The following is a 24,690-nucleotide window of genomic DNA, read 5'->3' on the forward strand; positions in this document are numbered from 1 at the left end:
TAAGCCCTACCCCAAAATAAGCCCTATCTGTATTAAAAAAATGCACTTCTGTGCCGCAGCTCCAGCAGACTTGCTTGTAGTTTTCAGCCAGCGCTTCCTGGTTTGGAGGTTCAAAAACCCCGCCTCCAGAAGGCATTCGACCTGATTGGTTTTCGAGTGCCAGGCAATCACTGCAGCACGCGAGGAACTAATCACAGCCATTCAATGCAATGAACCAAGTGTGATTGGTTCATCAAGTGCTGCAGTGATTGGCTGAGCTGCGGCACTCGAGAACCAATCAGAGCCAGTGCTTCCTGGAGGCGGGGTTTTTGAATCCCCTGACCAGGAAGCACTGGCTGAAGACTACAAACAAGTGTACCAGAGCGGTAGAAGAGAAGTGCGGCGGAGCGGACAGCGCCCGTTAGGTGATGTATTGTTGATTTGGGTTTTTTTTATGCAGCTAGGGTTTATCTGAAGAGTAGGACTTCCTCCTGTGAATGATTTCGTGCGATGCAACATAATGGAAGACTCTATGGGGAGACATGGGCTACAAAAACAAATCGCGGCATGCTCTGCAAGCCCCGCACAGAAACGTCACTCATCGGCCACCGGCTCCGCTCTGCACATGCGCCGGCACATGAAACAGCCGGGGCCGCGGGAGCAGGTGAGTGTCACGCCGCTCTCTGCAGACGCTCGGGTCGGGTCCCGCTGCGAGCTGGATCCGACCCGGCCGTCTGCAGGCGGCCTAAAAGTGCTCCTCAATAACCCCCTCACAGTAATAGTGCCTCTTAGTGACCCCCTTAGGCTGGGGTCACATGGTACCGAAATCCTGTCGAAATCTTACAGAATGACTGCACAGAAATACCGCGAGATTTCCGCGGCAGAAAAGCAGCTTCAAAAATCGTGGCCTTTCGCTGTGGATTTTGAAACGGCTTCGCCGCCTGCATTCCGCTGCCCAATCTCTCCCCATAGAGAGGGGAGCGTCCGCCATGAAAACGGGGAAAGAATCGACATGCTGCAGCTTTGAATTCCGCGCGGCATATCACATTTTTAGTGCGGCTTGGCTGGAGCGTGTTGACAAGATTTTTGCAAATGTTGTCCACTTTGCTGCCTTATCCCGGGATAAAAAGCCGTGGGCGGAATTTCCGTGCAGAAAGTCTGCACGGAAATTCCGCGGCAATTACGGCCAATGAGAACCCAGCCTTATAGTAATAATAATCTTTATTTGTATAGCGTCAACTTATTCCGCAGCGCTTTAAACGCTTTAAAGCATGGGAGAAATGCAAACAATACCACAATTACAATGTGAGATACAATCAGTATGAAACTAATGGGGTGGGGGTGGTACAAGGGGGAGGGGGGAGCGAGGCATGTGTCCCTCAGTGACCCACCCCCCACAGTAATAGTTCCTATTAGGGGCCCCTTAACAATAATAGTGCCCCTCAGTGACTACTTTCACAGTCATAGTATCTGACGGTGACCCGTTCACAGTAATAGTGCCCTTTAGGGGCCCCCACAAGATTAATAATGCCCCTTAGTGACCCCCTCCAGTAATAGTGCCCCTCAGCGACCCCCCCCTTATAGTAATAGTGCCCGTCAATGGCTCCGACACAGTAAAATTGGTCCTCAATGAGCCCTCACAGAACAGAACAGCTGGGACAATGAAAGGGATAAGTATGGGCCACTCCTGCAGAACGTCTTTTGATTCCCGGGACATCAGGACAACCCCCAAAATCCAGAACGGTCCCTCCGAATCCTAGGGCTATTGGGAGACATGATAATGCATTATACGTGCTCAGAGAGCTATTAAAAAGCAATATCTCGTTATGTGTCCCTGAAGAGTTTAATGACAAACTCATCTCTGCTACAACTGTTGGTAAAGTCGAGCCCTGTTATTGCCATCGCCTCCAGAAGGTGCAAGACCGCTCAGGAATTCTAAGACATGGCCTTAGCGCAGGGATTGATTTTCTGACTGGCAACCTGGTCATCTCCGTCCATTGTGCACTAATTGTCCAACCCAACTCTTCCCCTAGGAGTATATATATATATATATATATATATATATATATATATATATATATATATACTCATTATCAGTAACCTCCCTCCCCTAGAAGTTGCCAGAAAGAAGGAAACTTTCTCTCTGATTGTAACGCTGTTATAAGTGATTACAATATCAGAGCAAAAGCATCATTTATTATGGAGAACCGACCCCTTGTAGGGAGGCTCTAGTACCCTGTTGTACCGCCTCTAGCTTGGATACAAGATGTGATTCGGGTGGGCATGGAGGCTCTAGTACCCTGTTGTACCGCCTCTAGCTTGGATACAAGATGTGATACGGGTGGGCATGGAGGCTCTAGTACCCTGTTGTACCGCCTCTAGCTTGGATACAAGATGTGATTCGGGTGGGCATGGAGGCTCTAGTACCCTGTTGTACCGCCTCTAGCTTGGATACAAGATGTGATACGGGCGGGCATGGAGGCTCTAGTAACCTGTTGTACCGCCTCTAGCTTGGATACAAAATGTAATACGAATGGGCATAGAGGCTCTAGTACCCTGTTGTACCGCCTCTAGCTTGGGTACAAAATGTAATACGAATGGGCATGGAGGCTCTGGTACCCTGTTGTACCGCCTCTAGTTTGGATACAAGATGTGATATGGATGGGCATGGAGGCTCTAGTACCCTGTTGTACCGCCTCTAGCTTGGATACAAAATGTAATACGAATGGGCATAGAGGCTCTAGTACCCTGTTGTACCGCCTCTAGCTTGGATACAAGATGTAATACGAATGGGCATAGAGGCTCTAGTACCCTGTTGTACCGCCTCTAGCTTGGATACAAGATGTGATTCGGGTGGGCATGGAGGCTCTAGTACCCTGTTGTACCGCCTCTAGCTTAGGTACAAGATGTGATACAGGCGGGCATGGAGGCTCTAGTACTCCGTTGTACCGCCTCTAGCTTAGGTACAAGATGTGATACAGGCGGGCATGGAGGCTCTAGTACCCTGTTGTACTGGCTCTAGCTTGGATACAAAATGTAATACGAATGGGCATGGAGGCTCTAGTACCCTGTTGTACCACCTCTAGCTTGGATACAAGATGTGATTTGGGTGGGCATGAAGGCTCTAGTACCCTGTTGTACCGCCTCTAGCTTAGGTACAAGATGTGATACGGGCGGGCATGGAGGCTCTAGTAACCTGTTGTACCGCCTCTAGCTTGGATACAAAATGTAATACGAATGGGCATAGAGGCTCTAGTACCCTGTTGTACCGCCTCTAGCTTGGGTACAAAATGTAATACGAATGGGCATGGAGGCTCTGGTACCCTGTTGTACCGCCTCTAGTTTGGATACAAGATGTGATATGGATGGGCATGGAGGCTCTAGTACCCTGTTGTACCGCCTCTAGCTTGGATACAAAATGTAATATGAATGGGCATAGAGGCTCTAGTACCCTGTTGTACCGCCTCTAGCTTGGATACAAGATGTAATACGAATGGGCATAGAGGCTCTAGTACCCTGTTGTACCGCCTCTAGCTTGGATACAAGATGTGATTCGGGTGGGCATGGAGGCTCTAGTACCCTGTTGTACCGCCTCTAGCTTAGGTACAAGATGTGATACAGGCGGGCATGGAGGCTCTAGTACTCCGTTGTACCGCCTCTAGCTTAGGTACAAGATGTGATACAGGCGGGCATGGAGGCTCTAGTACCCTGTTGTACTGGCTCTAGCTTGGATACAAAATGTAATACGAATGGGCATGGAGGCTCTAGTACCCTGTTGTACCACCTCTAGCTTGGATACAAGATGTGATTTGGGTGGGCATGAAGGCTCTAGTACCCTGTTGTACCGCCTCTAGCTTAGGTACAAGATGTGATACAGGCGGGCATGGAGGCTTTAGTACCCTGTTGTACTGCCTCTAGATTGGATACAAAATGCAATACGAATGCGCATGGAGGCTCTAGTACCCTGCTGTACCGCCTCTAGCTTGGATACAAGGTATGATTCAGGTGGGCATGGAGGCTCTAGTACCCTGTTGTACCGCCTCTAGCTTAGGTACAAGATGTGATATGGGCGGGCATGGAGGCTCTAGTACCCTGTTGTACCGCCTATAGCTTGGATACAAAATGTGATATGGGCAGGCATGGAGGCACATAGGTTCTGTAAGCAATTGCCCCCCAGACCATCACACCGGCAGGGGGCAGTGTGCCGCTCCAAAGCAAAGGCAGGATTGAGGCGCTCACCCCGAGGTCTCCAGCCATGAACACAGCCGTCATCAGTGCCCAAACTAACCTGGATTTGTTGCTGAAGACAACCCGATTCCACTCCGTAGCGTCCAGTTTCTTTGTTCATTACGTCACTGCAAACGGAGGCGACGGTGGGTGTTAAAAGCCTCCTGAAAATGGTTCAGACACGGGTGTAACGATGGCGCCTCCGGTCTCTGAAAGGCAGACCACAAAACAGTTGGAGCTGCTGGTACTTGTTGGACGATCAGACGCTCCTCTCTACTGGTGGTCTGTCGGGGGGTCCTGAGCCTGGTCACCTTATGTGCCCTCACACATCCACTGGTCCCAACATCTCCTAACAGTCTGGTCAGATGCTCCCCTCTACTGGTGGTCTGTAGGGGCATCCTGAGCCCGGTCACCATGTGTGCCCTCACACATCCACTGGTCCCAACACCTCCTAACAGTCTGGTCAGATGCTCCCCTCTACTGGTGGTCTGTAGGGGCATCCTGAGCCCGGTCACCTTGTGTGCCCCCATCCACTGGTCCCAACATTCCCTAACAGTCTGGTCAGACGCTCCTCTCTACTGGTGGTCTGTAGGGGGTCCTGAGCCCGGTCACCTTGTCTGCTCCCATCCACTGGTCCCAACACCCCCTAACAGTCTGGTCAGAAGCTCCTCTCTACTGGCGGTCTGTAGGGGGCATCCTGAGCCCGGTCACCTTGTGTGCCCTCACACATACACTAGTCCCAACACCTCCTAACCGTCTGGTCGGACACTCCTCTCTACTGGTGGTCTGTAGGGGGGTCTTGAGCCCGGTCACCTTGTGCGCCCCAATCCACTAGTCCCAACACCTCCTAACAGTCTGGTCAGAACGGCTGGTGGGGACAATTCATCAATACGACCATCCAGCTTCTCCCATCCCAATAATGCGCCCCCCTCTGGTAATGGGGTGAAATCTCTTCTCTGCGTCGTAGAGGTGTCTAGTGGTCAACAAGCTCTACAAGCGGAAGAAGGGGTCACTACACACAAGGAGCCTCCGAGAGCCTCTTATAGGAAAAGGGGGAACCACTTTTAGGGCCTCCGGTGACAAGACCGTCCATCTAATCACCACAACTCTCATCATTTACAGATCTGCCTGAGATGGAACTGCAGGACGAGTTTTACAGGAAAAATGACAACTTCTTCTGGGGGTCGGATGGCTTTTGACAATGCGTGTAGTTGGGTTGATAATACAGTATTTTCTGCGCCCGGGCACCAGCGATTCAGCAGTCATCAGAATATAACCTGGGGTGGGGGAGGGGTGTTGGACATGCCGGGGTTATGGGGCATCATATTTGCTGACACAGACATGTCTCCATAGAAGCGGAGGACAGTTATATGCTAAGGCCTGTTTTGAGTGAAATGCGGGCAGACACGTGCCCGTGGGCATCAGCGTTCAAGGTCCTGTCCGGAAACCCTGGTGTACATAGTACAGACGCGTGCACACTCCCTGCTGCGACAAGTGTTAGGCATCTACCAGTTTTTAGCCTCTGGATGTAAAGAAGAATGTTCACATTTACTGACAGCAAGCAGTGATCTTGAAAATGGTGAAAAAAGGGGAAAATTGCAGAATTGGCAATGACACCATCAAATGCAGCAGATGGGGTGGTTCATATTTTGGGGGTTAGTGACCGGTCCCCTCGGGATGCGATGCGGTGTCATGATGTGAGGCATGGCGGCCAATGCCAAAAGCAGCACTGAGTATTTCAGGAAGGATCAGTGCTGTTCTCATTGGGCAGAGCGGCTTGTTATATGGACTGGGCTCTATATACCCGTGCACTGTGTGTATATATATATATATATATATATATATATATATATAAATTGAGCTGAGCCCCGCGCTGTTATGAAAGCTGTCTAATAGAAAATCTGTGTTGCCCCTAGCAACCAATCACAGCGCAGCTTTCATGTTACCTCAGCTGTATAAGAAATAACATCCAATCGCAGCGCAGCTTTCATGTTACCTCAGCTGTATAAGAAATAACAACCAATCACAGCGCAGCTTTCATGTTACCTCAGCAGTATAATATATAACAACCAATCACAGCGCAGCTTTCATGTTACCTCAGCAGTATAATATATAACATCCAATCACAGCGCAGCTTTCATGTTACCTCAGTATAATATATAACAACCAATCACAGCGCAGCTTTCATGTTCCCTCAGCGGTATAATATATAACAACCAATCACAGCGCAGCTTATATGTTACCTCAGCAGTATAATATATAACAACCAATCACAGCGCAGCTTTCATGTTACCTCAGCGGTATAATATATAACAACCAATCACAGCGCAGCTTTCATGTTATCTCAGCAGTATAATATATAACAACCAATCACAGCGCAGCTTTCATGTTATCTCAGCAGTATAATATATAACAACCAATCACAGCGCAGCTTTCATGTTATCTCAGCGGTATAATATATAACAACCAATCACAGCGCAGCTTTCATGTTATCTCAGCAGTATAATATATAACAACCAATCACAGCATAGCTTTCATGTTACCTCAGCAGTATAATATATAACAACCAATCACAGCGCAGCTTTAATTTTACCTCAATGGTATAAGAAGTGAAAGCTGCGCTGTGATTGGTTGCTATTAAGGGGGAAGTCGGTGACTTTTTGATTTTTAATCCCACCAGTATTCGTCGCCGGCTGGAAAACATGAAAGCGCACAAAAATAGAGCAGACAGCACCCGAAAATCTAAACACAGACTGGAGGAGAGAACAAAGGAGAACGACGCAATAACTGGACGGCCGGAACAAGACGAGACCAAAGAAATCCCGCCCCCATATCGCGCCCCCACCATGTGACTTCCCTGCGGATGTGAGGCATCTTCATGGCAAAACAGCCTCACATCACTTCGGGGAAGGCACAATCTTCTGTGCGCCACGGCGGACGATCGCGGAGCTCATCCCATCGTTTCCAACGGGAAATCCCACGATGCTGCCGCCGTCCCTATTGAAAACAACGGCGCTGCGCTGCGAGAGCACGCAGTAAGATAGAACATGCCGCGGGTTGTTTGCCGCATCGCGGTGCCATGCAGGAAAACTTCACTCATGTGCATGACGCCATTCGTTCACATTTATGCCAGAATTGTCGCGATTTTCCCGCCCGTGTGAGGCCGGCCGTAGAACGCGGTGACTTGTGCCTTCTTGAGGACAGGACTGCAAATATTCTTCTGCCATGCTCAGCCGACAGTGGCCCCCGCCGGCCCCAGAGCTGCCCACCCTGAACTAGAATGCGCCGTTGCTATGACAATCTTGCGGCTTTGTTGATGGAAGACGGAATTATAAAATGTTCTTTTTTCTTTCTGAAACCGCAGATTAATTTTCCTTCTCATTATCCAATTATATGAGCGCTGCAAAACGAGCCGCCTCCTAATCCCAGGAGATGCGTGATGTGCGGATAATGAACAGGCGCGTACACCGGGGTGCAAGACCCCAGGGAGCAGGCGGGGGCTGACTGCACTGAAAGCACAAGTGCTGAAGTCAGGGGATTGGCGGGATATTGCTCTCCTCACCGAATCTGAGAAGGACCACCACAACAATCATCCTGCTTCCTGTACCTTGATACCTTCTCCTGCAGCACCCCCCCCCCCCCTCCACCCTGCAATTAACTGAGAACTGGAAATCCTGTAGGTGTCGGATTCTCATATGTCTCGTAGGAGGCAGAACAGGAACATAATATACTGTATAACCCTTCTGTAGTGTACAAGTCACGGGGGAGCGCTTACAGCACTGCTGAAGTACCAGATTTATAACTGTGCTGCAGGAGATATAAAAGGTGTCCTACCTATGCATATATAAAATACTGCCCCCTATATACAAGATTATGGTAGCCCTATGCTTCTACATATTAGACAGTATTATAGTAGTTATATTCTTGTACATAGGGGGCAGTATTATAGTAGTTATATTCTTGTACATAGGGGGCAGTATTATAGTAGTTATATTCTTGTACATAGGGGCAGTATTATAGTAGTTATATTCCTGTACATAGGAGGCAGTATTATAGTAGTTATATTCCTGTACATAGGGGCAGTATTATAGTAGTTATATTCTTGTACATAGGGAGCATTATTATAGTAGTTATATTCTTGTAGATAGGGGGCAGTAATATAGTAGTTATATTCTTGTACATAGGGGGCAGTATTATAGTAGTTATATTCTTGTACATAGGAGGCAGTATTATAGTAGTTATATTCTTGTACATAGAGCGCAGTATTATAGCAGTTATATTCTTGTACATAGGAGGCAGTATTATATTAGTTATATTCTTGTACATAGGGGGCAGTATTATAGTAGTTATATTCTTGTACATAGGAGGCAGTATTATATTAGTTATATTCTTGTACATAGGGAACAGTATTATAGTAGTTATATTCTTGTACATAGGGGGCAGTATTATAGTAGCTATATTCTTGTACATAGGAGGCAGTATTATAGTATTTATATTCTTGTACATAGGAGGCAGTATTATAGTAGTTATATTCTTGTACATAGGGGGCAGTATTATAGTAGTTATATTCTTGTACATAGGGGGCAGTATTATAGTAGTTATATTCTTGTACATAGGAGGCAGTATTATATTAGTTATATTCTTGTACATAGGGAACAGTATTATAGTAGTTATATTCTTGTACATAGGGGGCAGTATTATAGTAGCTATATTCTTGTACATAGGAGGCAGTATTATAGTATTTATATTCTTGTACATAGGAGGCAGTATTATAGTAGTTATATTCTTGTACATAGGGGGCAGTATTATAGTAGTTATATTCTTGTAGATAGGGGGCAGTAATATAGTAGTTATATTCTTGTACATAGGGGGCAGTATTATAGTAGTTATATTCTTGTACATAGGAGGCAGTATTATAGTAGTTATATTCTTGTACATAGGGGGCAGTATTATAATAGTTATATTCTTTTACATAGGGGGCAGTATTATAGTAGTTATATTCTTGTACATAGGGGGCAGTATTATAGTAGTTATATTCTTGTACATAGGAGGCAGTATTATAGTAGTTATATTCTTGTACATAGGGGGCAGTATTATAGGAGTTATATTCTTGTACATAGGGGAGCAGTGTTATAGTAGTTATATGCTTGTACAGAGAAGCAGTATTATAGTAGTTATATTCTTGTACATAGGAGCAGTATTATAGTAGTTATATTCTTGTACATAGCAGGCAGTGTTATAGTAGTTATATAGTTGTACATGGGGGCAGTATTATAGTAGTTATATTCTTGTATATAGGGGGCAGTATTATAGTAGTTATATTCTTGTACATAGGAGGCTGTATTATAGTAGTTATATTCTTGTACATAGGGAGCAGTATTATAGTAGTTATATTCTTGTACATAGGGAGCAGTATTATAGTAGTTATATTCTTGTACATAGGAGCAGTATTATAGTAGTTATATTCTTGTATATAGGAGCAGTATTATAGTAGTTATATTCTTGTACATAGGAGGCAGTGTTATAGTAGCTATATACTTGTGCATAGGGGGCAGTATTACAGTAGTTATATTCTTGTACATAGGAGGAAGTATTATAGTGTTACATTCTTGTACATAGAGGGCAGTATTATAGTAGTTATATTCTTGTACATAGGGGGCAGTATTATAGTAGTTATATTCTTGTACATAGGGGGCAGTATTATAGTAGTTATATTCTTGTACATAGGGGCAGTATTATAGTAGTTATATTCTTGTACATAGGGAGCAGTATTATAGTAGTTATATTCTTGTACATAGGGGCAGTATTATAGTAGTTATATTCTTGTACATAGGGGGCAGTATTATAGTAGTTATATTCTTGTACATAGGGGGCAGTATTATAGTAGTTATATTCTTGTACATAGGGGCAGTATTATAGTAGTTATATACTTGTACATAGGAGGTAGTATTACAGTAGTTATATTCTTGTACATAGGAGCAGTATTATAGTAGTTATATTCTTGTACATAGGAGCAGTATTATAGTAGTTATATTCTTGTACATAGGAGGCAGTATTATAGTAGTTATATTCTTGTACATAGGAGCAGTATTATAGTAGTTATATTCTGGTACATAGGAGGCAGTATTATAGTAGGTATATTCTTGTACATAGGAAGCAGTATTATAGTAGTTATATTATTGTACATAGGAGGAAGTATTATAGTGTTATATTCTTGTACATAGAGGCAGTGTTATAGTAGTTATATACTTGTACATAGGGGGCAGTATTATAGTAGTTATATTCTTGTACATAGGGGCAGTATTATAGTAGTTATATTTTTGTATATAGGGGGCAGTATTATAGTAGTTATATTCTTGTACATACGAGGCAGTATTATAGTAGTTATATACTTGTACATATGGGTAGTATTATAGTAATTATATTCTTGTACATAGGGGGCAGTATTACAGTAGTTATATTCTTGTACATAGGGGCAGTATTATAGTAGTTATATTCTTGTACATTGGGGGCACTATTATAGTAGTTATATCCTTGTACATAGGGGGCAGTATTATAGTAGTTATATTCTTGTACATAGGGGAGCAGTGTTATAGTAGTTATATTCTTGTACAGAGAAGCAGTATTATAGTAGTTATATTCTTGTACATAGGAGCAGTATTATAGTAGTTATATTCTTGTACATAGTAGGCAGTGTTATAGTAGTTATATAGTTGTACATGGGGGCAGTATTATAGTAGTTATATTGTACATATGGGCAGTATTATAGTAGTTATATTCTTGTACATAGGGGGCAGTGTTATAGTAGTTATATTCTTGTACATAGGAGCAGTATTATAGTAGTTATATTCTTGTACATAGAGGGCAGTATTATAGTAGTTATATTCTTGTACATACGAGGCAGTATTATAGTAGTTATATACTTGTACATATGGGCAGTATTATAGTAGTTATATTTTTATACATAGAAGGCATTATAATAGTAGTTATATTCTTGTACATAGGGGGCAGTATTATAGTAGTTATATTCTTGTACATAGGGAGCAGTATTATAGTAGGTATATTCTTGTACATAGGGAGCAGTATTATAGTAGTTATATTCTTGTACATAGGGGGCAGTATTATAGTAGTTATATTCTTGAACATAGGGGGCAGTATTATAGTAGTTATATTCTTGTACATAGGGGGCAGTATTATAGTAGTTATATTCTTGTACATAGGGGGCAGTATTATAGTAGTTATATTCTTGTACATAGGGGGCAGTATTATAGTAGTTATATTCTTGTACATAGGGGGCAGTATTATAGTAGTTATATTCTTGTACATAGGGGGCAGTATTATAGTAGTTATATTCTTGTACATAGGGGGCAGTATTATAGTAGTTATATTCTTGTACATAGGGGGCAGTATTATAGTAGTTATATTCTTGTACATAGGGGGCAGTATTATAGTAGTTATATTCTTGTACATAAGGGGCAGTATTATAGTAGTTATATTCTTGTATATAGGGGGCAGTATTATAGTAGTTATATTCTTGTACATAGGGGAGCAGTATTATAGTAGTTATATTCTTGTACAGAGAAGCAGTATTATAGTAGTTATATTCTTGTACATAGGAGGCAGTGGTATAGTAGTTATATAGTTGTACATGGGGGCAGTATTATAGTATTTATATTCTTGTACATAGGAGGCTGTATTATAGTAGTTATATTCTTGTACATAGGGAGCAGTATTATAGTAGTTATATTCTTGTACATAGAGCAGTATTATAGTAGTTATATTCTTGTACATAGGGAGCAGTATTATAGTAGTTATATTCTTGTACATAGGGGCAGTTTTATAGTAGTTATATTCTTGTACATAGGAGCAGTATTATAGTAGTTATATTCTTGTACATAGGAGGCAGTGTTATAGTAGTTATATACTTGTACATAGGGGGCAGTATTATAGTAGTTATGTTCTGGCACATAGGAGGCAGTATTATAGTAGTTATATTCTTGTACATAGGGGGCAGTATTATAATAGTTATATTCTTGTACATAGCGGGTAGTATTATAGTAGGTATATTCTTGTACATAGGAAGCAGTATTATAGTAGTTATATTCTTGTACATAGGGGGCAGTATTATAGTAGTTATATTCGTGTACATAGGAACAGTATTATAGTAGTTATATTCTTGTACATAGGGGGCAGTATTATAGTACTGATATTCTTGTACATAGGGGGCAGTATTATAGTAGTTATATTCTTGTACATAGGGAGCAGTATTATAGTAGTTATATTCCTGTACATAGGAGGCAGTATTATAGTAGTTATATTCTTGTACATAAGGGGGCAGTATCATAGTAGTTATGTTGCTGTACATAGGAGGCAGTATTATAGTAGTTATATTCTTGTACATAGAAGGCAGTATTATAGTAGTTTTAAGTCAATGTTCTTTTCATCCTCAGGTTCCTGCTTGTCTTCTCCTGTCTCGTCCTTTCAGTCTTTTCCACTATTAGAGAGTATGAGGAGAAGTCGGAGGGCGCCCTCTATATTTTGGTATGTTTGACTAATAGTTCTTAGCCCTTTATAACAAAGCTGTATGTATTAATGTCGTTCTGGGTATACTGTACATTGGTGAGGCATAGTTTTTGCTATATATATTGCATGTACTGTATATTCTGATTCTATAAGATACTTGTTCTTACAACCAGCTCCCATAAAACTGAGGCTTCTGAGCTCCAAGGGACCAAGTTGATGTGTTTTATTTTCAGGTCACAATACGTGTATCCGCTGACCTCGTTAACGAGCTTTTAACTTGGACATACTGTACATCTTTTTAGGGCAGGGGTTTAACTTATTACTTACAGCCAAGCTCCTGCTCTAACAGCTGATCCTGGCAGTTTAACCCCTTACACGTCACAATCAATATGAACAAATGACAGAGGGAGGAAGCGCTCCACTATATGATCGCATGGCAAACCTAGCCTGATGAAGGCCTCCATATTTGCTATGTAACACAGCCTATTAGACCCTGCTTTTGGCAGAGTCTAATAGTCTGCTGTCATTGGCTCATTAGAATGTACTACACGTGATGCAGTGTACTATCCGAGTGATCGAACAGCGGCATCTTCAAGTCCTCTTGAGGGCCTAAAAAATAATATTAAAAAATGCGCAATAAAGTTTAATTTATATAACAAATAATCCAGTTTTAATAAATACAACATTTTTACACACAAAAATCCTTTGTAAATGGACAAAATACAAAATTATAAAAGCCGAACATAATGGGTATTACCGCATTCGTAACGACCCAGACTATGAAACTTTTTTATTATTTTTCTCTCTTGATGAACCCTATGAAAATAATTTAAAAACTAACACCAGAATTGCTTTTTTTGTTTGCCCCCCCAAAAATATAATAAAAAGCAATCCAAAGTCCCCTGTACCTCAAAGTCGTACCAAAAAAAATTAAAAAATATTACCGCAAAACACAAGAATATGGCGAAACAGATTCAATTGTTTTTCTCTCAGGCCTCATTCACAAGAGCGTGTTTTTTTGCTCGCCTATGCGCTCTAAAAAACACGCTGCTCGCACGAGTGAAAAACGCGTGAACGGGCAAAGTTTGCACATGAAACTTTGCCCACTCATTGGGGCAGCTGCTCCACGAAGGTCCCCTCTTCACTGAATACTGTGACAGCACTGCCAGTGATAATGGGACTCCCCGCAGGGACGAAAGAATCCCCAAACACAGCTGTGGCTTGGAGCTCAATGCCATCTCATTGCTTTCAGTGGGGCAGGCGCTGCTTCCGCCCCATTGAAAGCAATGGGATGAAGGCACCCCTGTAGCGATGATTTTCAGGGAAGTCTTTCCCTGAAAATCATCCCTAGCTGTAGAAAAAAAACATTAACTCACCTAGAAACGCTGTTCGGCTCTTCTCCCCGTCCCTGGCTGTCTTCTTCTGTAATCTGGTGGCCGGAGATTGAAAAATCCCCGCCTCCAGAATGCGCTGCCTCTGATTGGCTGAGCGCTGTCTCTGATAGGTGAGATAATGTTTTCTTTTTTGTTTTTTTTTCTACAGCTTGGGAGGATTTTCAGGGAAGGGCCAGAAGCACCTTTTAAATGCCCCGCTGTTTCCATTAACTCCTGCTCCCATAGAAGTCAATGGAAACTCCTGAAAAACGTGCAGCTATGTCCTATCTTTTTTAGGTGTGCGCTGTTTACGCTTCAAATGCCACGCATATGAACGCTTCTATAGGAACCCATTGGTGCATTGTGTGCGCGCAAAAAAACACTCGTCTGAATGAGCGGCTGAAGTGTGTTTTTTATGCTAATTGTTAAAAAAGTAATAAAAACTAAAAACATCTCTATAAACGTGTTATCGCGATAATCGTGCCGATCGGATGATCGTCTTCGTTATTGCCTTTTTTTACCGAATGGTGAACGCTCTAAAAACAAAACCTATAAAACAATGGCGGAATTTCTGGAGGGGGGGGAGGGTTCCATATTCCCCCCTTAAAAAAAGTAATAAAAGTTCTACAACACATTATATGGACCCCAGGGAGCGGCCATTTAAAATATAAAACCCGTCCCACAAAAAACAAGCATTCATATGGGTATGTCAACGAGTTACGGCTCTTGCAATGCAGCTATGACAATCACTTGGTCCTAAAGGCACAGAACAGGCCTTCACTAAGGGGATGTTGAAAGTTTAACCTTTTGCAATACAATTTTGGATTCAGGGTTTCCTAGGGGGTTTTCTCTTTCTGCCATTATACAATGTCGCTATCTGCTGGCTAGAGCCAGTACTGCAGTATGGGACATGCTAGAGAGGCCCCCGACAACAGAGCAGCCAGTAATCTCCAGTAAGAATACCCTGCTGGACGTCTTCCGATATCGGAGCTGTACAGACTTCAATCAGAATGTCTTTAGACGTCAGACAGTGGATTGGAAAGGGTTAATATCCCTTTCCATTTCTTCTTTTTCTTGCCTTATACCGTTTAAAATCACTGTGTTTTCCTTCCCGACAGGAAATTGTCACCATTGTGGTCTTCGGTGTGGAATACTTTGTCCGGATCTGGGCTGCCGGTTGCTGCTGCCGGTACAGAGGATGGAGGGGGCGGCTGAAGTTTGCTCGCAAGCCATTCTGTGTCATCGGTGAGGCCTGTTCTGCTGTTTCTATTTGAGATTAATTAGTAAGTGACCTTAAAGAGGTTTCCCAGTGATTTCAATCAGAGCTTCTCCTGCAATTACAAGCGCCGGCCACTATACAGCGATTGGAGCAGCGGCTTTCGCTTCGATCCCGGTGGATACAGGCACGGATAGCAGGCGCTGCCTGGAAAACCCTTTAAAGTCATATGGGCACAGCGGATTTTGTTGCAGAATCTTCGCCCCAGACGTTTGATGGGACATCTGCGCCATAGTTTATACGCCGTTGGTCTTTCCATGCACGGATGTGATCTGTGTCGTCACAAGTGACGAAATGTTCAGATACACTGCAGGAAGAGTGCCGCGGCCGTTCGAGGGCTTGTGTGGTCTTACAGACCCTTGTGGTCCTGATGTTGGCTGCAGCTGCTGTACCCACATTTCTTGCACTTTATGGGAATCTTTTTGGGGTACAACTTTTTGAATGCCAGTGATTAGTTCACCCCTTTACTTTCTTCTCCGCTCAGACATCCTGGTGTTGATAGCGTCCATCGCGGTCCTGTCTGCAGGGTCGCAGGGGAATGTCTTCGCCACCTCGGCTCTCAGGAGTTTGAGGTTCCTGCAGATTCTGCGTATGATCCGTATGGACCGGAGAGGAGGAACGTGGAAACTACTGGGCTCTGTGGTGTACGCGCACAGCAAGGTATTACACATCGCAAGACATAACCTTTTTTTCTATGAGTGCATGTTACTGATCACCTCCTCCATGATGTACTAAAAAACTTTTAAAGATTTCTAAGTGGGGTGAAATGAAAAAAAAACGCAATACCACCATGTGGTCTACCACAGTCAATGAAGGTGTGCCAGAGGCATTTATTCATGGCAGCCCTGGGAGCCTTTAGAAGACCCTTGGCTGCCACGGCAACCGAACGGCACCCCATAATCGCATTGTGAAGGTGCCATTCAGGTCTTCGGCATAATGCTTGGGGCATTTTAGAGGGTTTACAGCTGCAATCATAGACAGCCGGCTCCCACCTTGCATTGACATCACTGTTTACACCCTTTTATATGACACTTGACATTTAGCTCTTGGGCCTCCTATTTCTCTTGATCATCTTTGAGATGTTTCTACACCTTGAGTGGAGTCACCTGTGGGAAGTTCAACTGATTGGACATAATAGACCCCATCCTGCCTATATAAGTTCTCACCGCTCACAATGCATATCAGAGCCAAAACCAAGCCATGAGGAGGACAGAACTGCCTGTAGAGCTCAGAGACAGGATTGTGTGGAGGCGCAGATCTGGAGAAGCTACAAAAAATTTCTGCTGCCCTGAAAGTTCCCAAGATCCCAGCAGCCTCCATAATACTTACATGGAATAACTACCAGGACTCTTCCTAGAGCCGCCGACCCACCAAACTAAAGGGAAGAAGGACCTCGGTAAGAGAGGTGACCAAGAACCCAATGGTCACTCTGGCTGAGCTCCACAGATCCCGTGTGTAGATGGGAGAAACTTCCAGAAGGTCAACCATCCCTGCAGCCTCCACCAATCTTGGCTTTATGGCCAGAGAGAAGCCTCCTAGGTAAGAGACATGAAAGCCGCCTGAAATTACCAAAAAGCCCCTAGAGGCCCTCAGACTGCGAGAAACAAGATTCTCTGCTCTGATGACACCTAGAAGGAACTTTTTGGCCTCTATTCTAAGCGTTCTGTACGGAAGAAACCAGGCGCTGGTCATCACCAGTCCAATACCATTGCTACAGGGAAGCCTGGTGGTGGAGCATCATGCTGGGGGAGGGGAAACCGGTCAGGGAGGATGGAAACCAGGCGCCGCTCATTACCTGCCCCATACCATCCCTACAGGGAAGCCTGGTGGTGGAGCATCATGCTGGGGGAGGGGAAACCGGACAGGGTGGATGGAAACCAGGCGCTGCTCATCACCGGCCCAATACCATCCCTACAGTGAAGTCTCGTGGTGGAGCACCATGCTAGGGGAGGGGAGACTGGTCAGGGTTGGGGAAAACCAGGCGCAGCTCATCACCTGCCCAATACCATCCCTACAGGGAAGACTGTTGGTGGAGCATCATGCTGGGGGAGGGGAGACTGGTCAGGGTGGATGGAAACCAGGCGCCGCTCATCACCGGCCCAATACCATCCCTACAGTGAAGTCTCGTAGTGGAGCACCATGCTGGGGGAGAGGAGACTGGTCAGGGTTGGGGGAAACCAGGCGCAACTCATCACCTACCCAATACCATGCCTACAGGGAAGGGTGTTGGTGGAGCATCATGCTGGGGGAGGGGAGGCTGGTCAGGGTGGATGGAAACCAGGCGCCGCTCATCACCTGCCCAATATCATCCCTACAGTGAAGCCTGGTGGTGGAGCATCATGCTGGGGGAGGGGAGACTGGTCAGGGAGGATGGAAACCAGGCGCCGCTCATCACTTGCCCAATACCATCCCTACAGGGAAGACTGTTGGTGGAGCATCATGCTGGGGGAGGGGAGACCGGTCAGGGTGGATGGAAAACTGAATAGAGCAATGTACAGAGCTAATGAACACCTGATCAGGAGCACCAGGGACCTCAGACTTGGCAGAAGGGTCACCTGCCAACAAGACAATGACCCTAAGACCCCAGCCAAGATACCACAGAAGGGGCTGAGGGACAATCTGTGAATATCCTTGAGTGGCCCAGCCAGAGCCCTGATGTGAACCCAATGGAAAATCTCTGGAGAGACCTGAAAGTGGCTGTCCACAACCGGACCCTATCCAACCCGACAGAGGGCAGGAAATCCCCAAATCCAGTGGTGCAAACCTTGTGGCATCATATCCAACAAGACTGTAATCTGGAATCACTGCCAGAGGTGCTTCACCTGAGTACTGAATACGGGGTGTGAATACTTATGTCAATGCAATGGGCTACTGAGTGCAGAATGATGGGGGAAACAATGCCAGAGCATGACAAAATGTATAAAGGTGAGAGGGTCTGGAGGCTCTCTGAATGCAGTGTATGTGTGGCAAAGTGGAAACCAAACTCGGCTCTGCTACATCAATATATAACTGCAAACACTACTTAGCATACCATAGTCTACTTTTAAGATTTGCAGCCTGAACCATGTATCCATCTATAAATAACCACTCCATTGCTTATAATAGTACCGTAGTGTTATAAGAGGGGCGGCTGATAACAGTCACACCTATAGTGGCAGGTTCTGAGGACCACAGATATGTGACATAACGTAGTAATCATGGGGTCAGACACATTTCTGGATTTCCAGACGGTTAGCATGCCATAAGTGCCTGATAACAGGGAGCAATAAACTGCATTACACTCTCAGTAATTGACAGTGGCAAGGACTTTAGGCGCAGGGTCCCTTTAAGGGGAATATTTTCGAGTCTGACTCTGCTTTCCCTTCTAGGAGCTGATAACAGCCTGGTACATCGGCTTCCTGTGCCTCATCTTGGCTTCATTCCTGGTGTATCTGGCAGAGAAAGAAGAGAACAGCGACATGTTTGATACTTATGCCGACGCCTTGTGGTGGGGACTGGTGAGTGTCTGAGCTCTACCGCTGACAACACCTACAAGACACGCAGGGGAATCAAGGGAAATGTGTGCGCAATCTTCCTTTTTATGTGTGCTTAGATACACTCTCCTGGGGTGTATCTAAGGTTGTGTTCACATTATCCTGGACTCTGGTACCTTTTTCTGACAGACATTCTATTGGAAATGTGAGAAGTTATTCCACCCTTCCCGGCTGATAACAGAGAGCAGAATTAACTACATAACAAGATTCCAAACAACAGACTTGAGGTTTACTGTCCCTTTAAATATAGAAAGGCCAATCGCAGTAATCCCATCTGTTCTCTTGTTCTGTACAGTGCAGCCATTATCTGAATGCAGCTTCACAGCACAGGAACCCGACCTCATAAATATTTCACTATATAGTCCAAAAATAAAGAATAACGCCGTCACTGACTATAAAGAGATACTGAACTCTAATATCAAGGATCTGCAAACTGTTCAGCTGCATCTTCTAGTCCATAGGAGACGTAGCATTATAGTAGTTATATTCTTGTACATAGGGGGCAGTATTATAGTAGGTATATTCTTGTACATAGGGGCAGTATTATAGTAGTTATATTCTTGTACATAGGAGCAGTATTATAGTAGTTATATTCTTGTACATAGGGGCAGTATTATAGTAGTTATATTCTTGTACATAGGGGGCAGTATTATAGTAGTTATATTCTTGTACATAGGGGCAGTATTATAGTAGTTATATTCTTGTACATAGGAGGCAGTATTATAGTAGTTATATTCTTGTACATAGGGGGCAGTATTATAGTAGTTATATTCTTGTATATAGGGGGCAGTATTATAGTAGTTATATTCTTGTATATAGCAGGTAGTATTATAGTAGTTATATTCTTGTATATAGGAGGCAGTATTATAGTAGTTATATTCTTGTACATAGGGGGCAGTATTATAGTAGTCATATTCTTGTACATAGGAGCAGTGTTATAGTAGTTATATTCTTGTACATAGGGGGCAGTATTATAGTAGTTATATTCTTGTACATAGGGGGCGGTATTAAAGTAGTTATATTCTTGTACATAGGGGGCAGTATTATAGTATTTATATTCTTGTACATAGGGGGCAGTACTATAGTAGTTATATTCTTGTACATAGGGGGCAGTATTATAGTAGTTATACTCTTGTACATAGAGGTAGTATTATAGTAGTTATATTCTTGTACATAGGGGGCAGTATTATAGTAGTTATATTCTTGTACATAGGGGGCAGTATTATAGTAGTTATATTCTTGTACATAGGGGGCAGTACTATAGTAGTTATATTCTTGTACATAGGGGGCAGTATTATAGTAGTTATATTCTTGTACATAGGGGGCAGTATTATAGTAGTTATATTCTTGTACATAGGGGGCAGTATTATAGTAGTTATATTCTTGTAAATAGGGGGCAGTATTATAGTAGTTATATTCTTGTACATAGGGGACAGTATTATAGTAGTTATATTCTTGTACATAGGGGGCAGTATTATAGTAGTTATATTCTTGTACATAGGGGGCAGTATTATAGTAGTTATATTCTTGTACATAGGGGGCAGTATTATAGTAGTCATATTCTTGTACATAGGAGCAGTATTATAGTAGTTATATTCTTGTACATAGGGGGCAGTATTATAGTAGTTATATTCTTGTACATAGGGGACAGTACTATAGTAGTTATATTCTTGTACATAGGGGGCAGTATTATAGTAGTTATATTCTTGTACACAGGGGGCAGTATTATAGTAGTTATATTCTTGTACATAGGGGGCAGTATTATAGTAGTTATATTCTTGTACATAGGGGGCAGTATTATAGTAGTTGTATTCTTGTACATAGGAGGCAGTATTATAGTAGATATATTCTTGTACATAGGGGGCAGTATTATAGTAGTTATATTCTTGTACATAGGGGGCAGTATTATAGTAGTTATATTCTTGTACATAGGGGGCAGTATTATAGTAGTTATATTCTTGTACATAGGGGGCAGTATTATAGTAGTTGTATTCTTGTACATAGGAGGCAGTATTATAGCAGTTATATTCTTGTACATAGGAGCAGTATTATAGTAGTTATATTCTTGTACATAGGAGCAGTATTATAGTAGTTATATTCTTGTACATAGGAGGCAGTATTATAGTAGTTATATTCTTGTACATAGGGGCAGTATTATAGTAGTTATATTCTTGTACATAGGAGCAGTATTATAGTAGTTATATTCTTGTACATAGGAGGCAGTATTATAGTAGTTATATTCTTGTACATAGGGGGCCAGTATTATAGTAGTTATATTCTTGTACATAGGGGGCAGTATTATAGTAGTTATATTCTTGTACATAGGGGGCAGTATTATAGTACAGTTACTCCCCGACTTGCGAACAGGTTCCGTTCCGGGAGCCCGTTCGCAAGTCCGTTTTGTTCGCAAGTCGAACAAGTAGTAGTATGGAGCGGGATCGCGGGTGGATCCCGCTCCATACAATGTTGAGTGCCGGCTGTTCTTACAGCGGGCACCCGGCGGCAGCAGTCCCGACGAGCCGCGCCGCTTGTCGGAACTGTTAACACTTTAAATACCGCTCTGACAGCGGCATTTAAAGTGTTAACAGTTCTGACGAGCGGCACGGCTCGTCGGAACTGCTGCCGCCGAGTGCCCGCTGTAAGAAACAGCCTGCACCCGACGTTCAGGGGGCCCGTACAGCGTCCCACGATGAGATCGCGGGACGCTGTGCGGTTGCTAGGCAGCCGGGGACCTCCTGAAAGGCCCCAGGGCTGTCTATGCAGAGTGCCCATCAAGCGCACGGACTGATAGGCGCTCTGCATAGACAGCCCTAGGACCTTTCAGAAGGCCCCCGACTGCCCCGCAACCGCGATGTGACCGGACAGGCTTCTATCAGGCTTGATAGAAGCCTGCCCGGTCCCTGCACAGCATGATGTAATGCCATAGCATTACATCATACTGTGCAGGACAGATTGTTCGCAACTAGCGAAATTCGCAAGTCGAATGTTCGCAAGTCGGGGACTATCTGTAGTTATATTCTTGTACACAGGGGGCAGTATTATAGTAGTTATATTTTTGTACATAGGGAGCAGTATTATAGTAGTTATATTCTAGTACATGGGGGGCAGTATTATAGTAGTTATATTCTTGTACATAGGGGGCAGTATTATAGTAGTTATATTCTTGTACATAGGGGGCAGTATTATAGTAGTTATATTCTTGTACATAGGGGTCAGTATTATAGTAGATATATTCTTGTACATAGGAGGCAGTATTATAGTAGTTGTATTCTTGTACATAGGAGGCAGTATTATAGTAGTTATATTCTTGTACATAGGGGACAGTATTATAGTAGTTATATTCTTGTACATAGGGGGCAGTATTATAGTAGTTATATTCTTGTACATAGGGGGCAGTATTATAGTAGTTATATTCTTGTACATAAGAGGCAGTATTATAGTAGATATATTCTTGTACATAGGGGGCAGTATTATAGTAGTTATATTCTTGTACATAGGGGGCAGTATTATAGTAGTTATATTCTTGTACATAGGAGCAGTATTATAGTAGTTATATTCTTGTACATAGCGGGCAGTATTATAGTAGTTGTATTCTTGTACATAGGAGGCAGTATTATAGTAGATATATTCTTGTACATAGGGGGCAGTATTGTAGTAGTTATATTCTTGTACATAGGGGGCAGTATTATAGTAGTTATATTCTTGTACATAGGGGGCAGTATTATAGTAGTTATATTCTTGTACATAAGAGGCAGTATTATAGTAGATATATTCTTGTACATAGGGGGCAGCATTATAGTAATTGTATTCTTGTACATAGGAGGCAGTATTATAGTAGATATATTCTTGTACATAGGGGGCAGTATTATAGTAGTTATATTCTTGTACATAGGGGGCAGTATTATAGTAGTTATATTCTTGTACATAGGGGGCAGTATTATAGTAGTTATATTCTTGTACATAAGAGGCAGTATTATAGTAGTTATATTCTAGTACATAGGGAGCAGTATTATAGTAGTTATATTCTAGTACATAGGGGGCAGTATTATAGTAGTTATATTAATGTACATAGAGGGCAGTATTATAGTAGTTGTATTCTTGTATATAAGGGGCAGTATTATAGTAGTTATATTCTTGTACATGGAGGGCAGTATTATAGTAGTTATAGTCTTGTATATAAGGGGCAGTATTATAGTAGTTACATTCTTGTACATAGGGGGCAGTATTATAGTTGTTATATTCATGTACATAGGAAGCAGTATTATAGTAGTCATATTCATGTAAATAGGGAGCAGTATTATAGTAGTTATATTCTTGTACATAGAGGGGCAGTATTATAGTAGTTATAGTCTTGTACATAGGAGGCAGTGTTATAGTAGTTATATTCTTGTACACAGCGGGCAGTATTATAAAGTTATATTCTTTTACATAAGGAGCAGTATTATAATACAGATACTCCCCGACTTGCGAACGGGTTCCGTTCCGGGAGCCCGTTCGCAAGTCCGTTTTGTTCGCAAGTCGAACAAGTAGTAGTATGGAGCGGGATCGCGGGTGGATCCCGCTCCATACAACGTCGGGTGCAGGCTGTTCTTACAGCGGACACCCGGCGGCAGCAGTTCCGACGAGCCGCGCCGCTTGTCGGAACTGTTAACACTTTAAATACCGCTCTGACAGCGGTATTTAAAGTGTTAACAGTTCTGACGAGCGGCGCGGCTCGTCGGAACTGCTGCCGCCGGGTGCCCCCGCTGTAAGAAACAGCCTGCACCCGACGTTCAGGGGGCCCGTACAGCGTCCCACGATGAGATCGCGGGACGCTGTGTGGTTGCTAGGCAGCCGGGGACCTCCTGAAAGGCCCCAGGGCTGTCTATGCAGAGTGCCCATCAAGCGCACGGCTTGCTAGGCGCTCTGCATAGACAGCCCTAGGGCCTTTCAGAAGGCCCCCGGCTGCCCAGCAACCGCGATGTGACCGGACAGGCTTTTATCAGGCTTGATAGAAGCCTGCCCGGTCCCTGCACAGTATGATGTAATGCCATAGCATTACATCATACTGTGCAAAACAGATAGTTCGTATCTAGCGAAATTCGCAAGTCGAATGTTCGCAAGTCGGGGACTATCTGTAGTTATATTCTTGTACCTAAGGGGGCAGTATTATAGTAGTTATATTCTTGTACATAGGGGACAGTATTATAGTAGTTATATTCTTGTACATAGGCGGCAGTATTATAGTAGTTATATTCTTGTCCATAGGGGCCGTATTATAGTAAGTATATTCTTGTACATAGGGAACAGTATTATAGTAGTTATATTCTTGTACATAGGAGACAGTATTATAGTAGTTATATTCTGGTACATAGGAGGCAGTATTATAGTATTTGAATTTGTGTACATAGTGGGCAGTATTATAGTAGTTATAGTCTTGTACATAAGAGACAATATTATAGTAGTTATAGTTTTGTACATAGGAAGCAGTATTACAGTAGTTGAATTCTTGCACATAGGAGGCACTATTATAGCAGTTATACACTTGTACATAGGAGGCAGTATTATAGTAGTTATATTCTTGTACATAGGGGGAAGTATTATAGTAGGTATATTCTTGTACATAGGGGGATGTATTATAGTAGTTATATTCTTGTATATAGGGAGCAGTATTATAGTAGTTGTATTCTTGTACATAGGAGGCAGTATTATAGTAGTTGTATTCATGAACATAGGGGGAATTATTATATTAGGTGTATTCTTGTACATAGCGGCTGCATTATAGTAGTTATATTCTTGT

The 24,690-nt window shown here is 43.2% G+C and overlaps 1 protein-coding gene across 3 annotated transcripts in view; it reads left to right on the forward strand.

Moving 5' to 3' along the window:
• The window catches only part of KCNQ2 (potassium voltage-gated channel subfamily Q member 2), a 96,350-nt gene that overhangs the window by 15,866 nt on the left and 55,794 nt on the right, over positions 1-24,690 (forward strand). For all 3 annotated transcript variants that reach the window (XM_066588168.1, XM_066588169.1, XM_066588170.1), the window contains exons 2-5: positions 12,657-12,747; positions 15,221-15,347; positions 15,863-16,038; positions 18,747-18,875. In XM_066588168.1, coding sequence (XP_066444265.1) covers positions 12,657-12,747; positions 15,221-15,347; positions 15,863-16,038; positions 18,747-18,875 — 523 coding nt within the window. The remainder of the gene's footprint in view (positions 1-12,656; positions 12,748-15,220; positions 15,348-15,862; positions 16,039-18,746; positions 18,876-24,690) is intronic.

The sequence above is a fragment of the Eleutherodactylus coqui genome, chromosome 13 (assembly GCF_035609145.1).
Source record: "Eleutherodactylus coqui strain aEleCoq1 chromosome 13, aEleCoq1.hap1, whole genome shotgun sequence".
In the NCBI taxonomy this organism is placed as follows: Eukaryota; Metazoa; Chordata; class Amphibia; order Anura; family Eleutherodactylidae; genus Eleutherodactylus; species Eleutherodactylus coqui.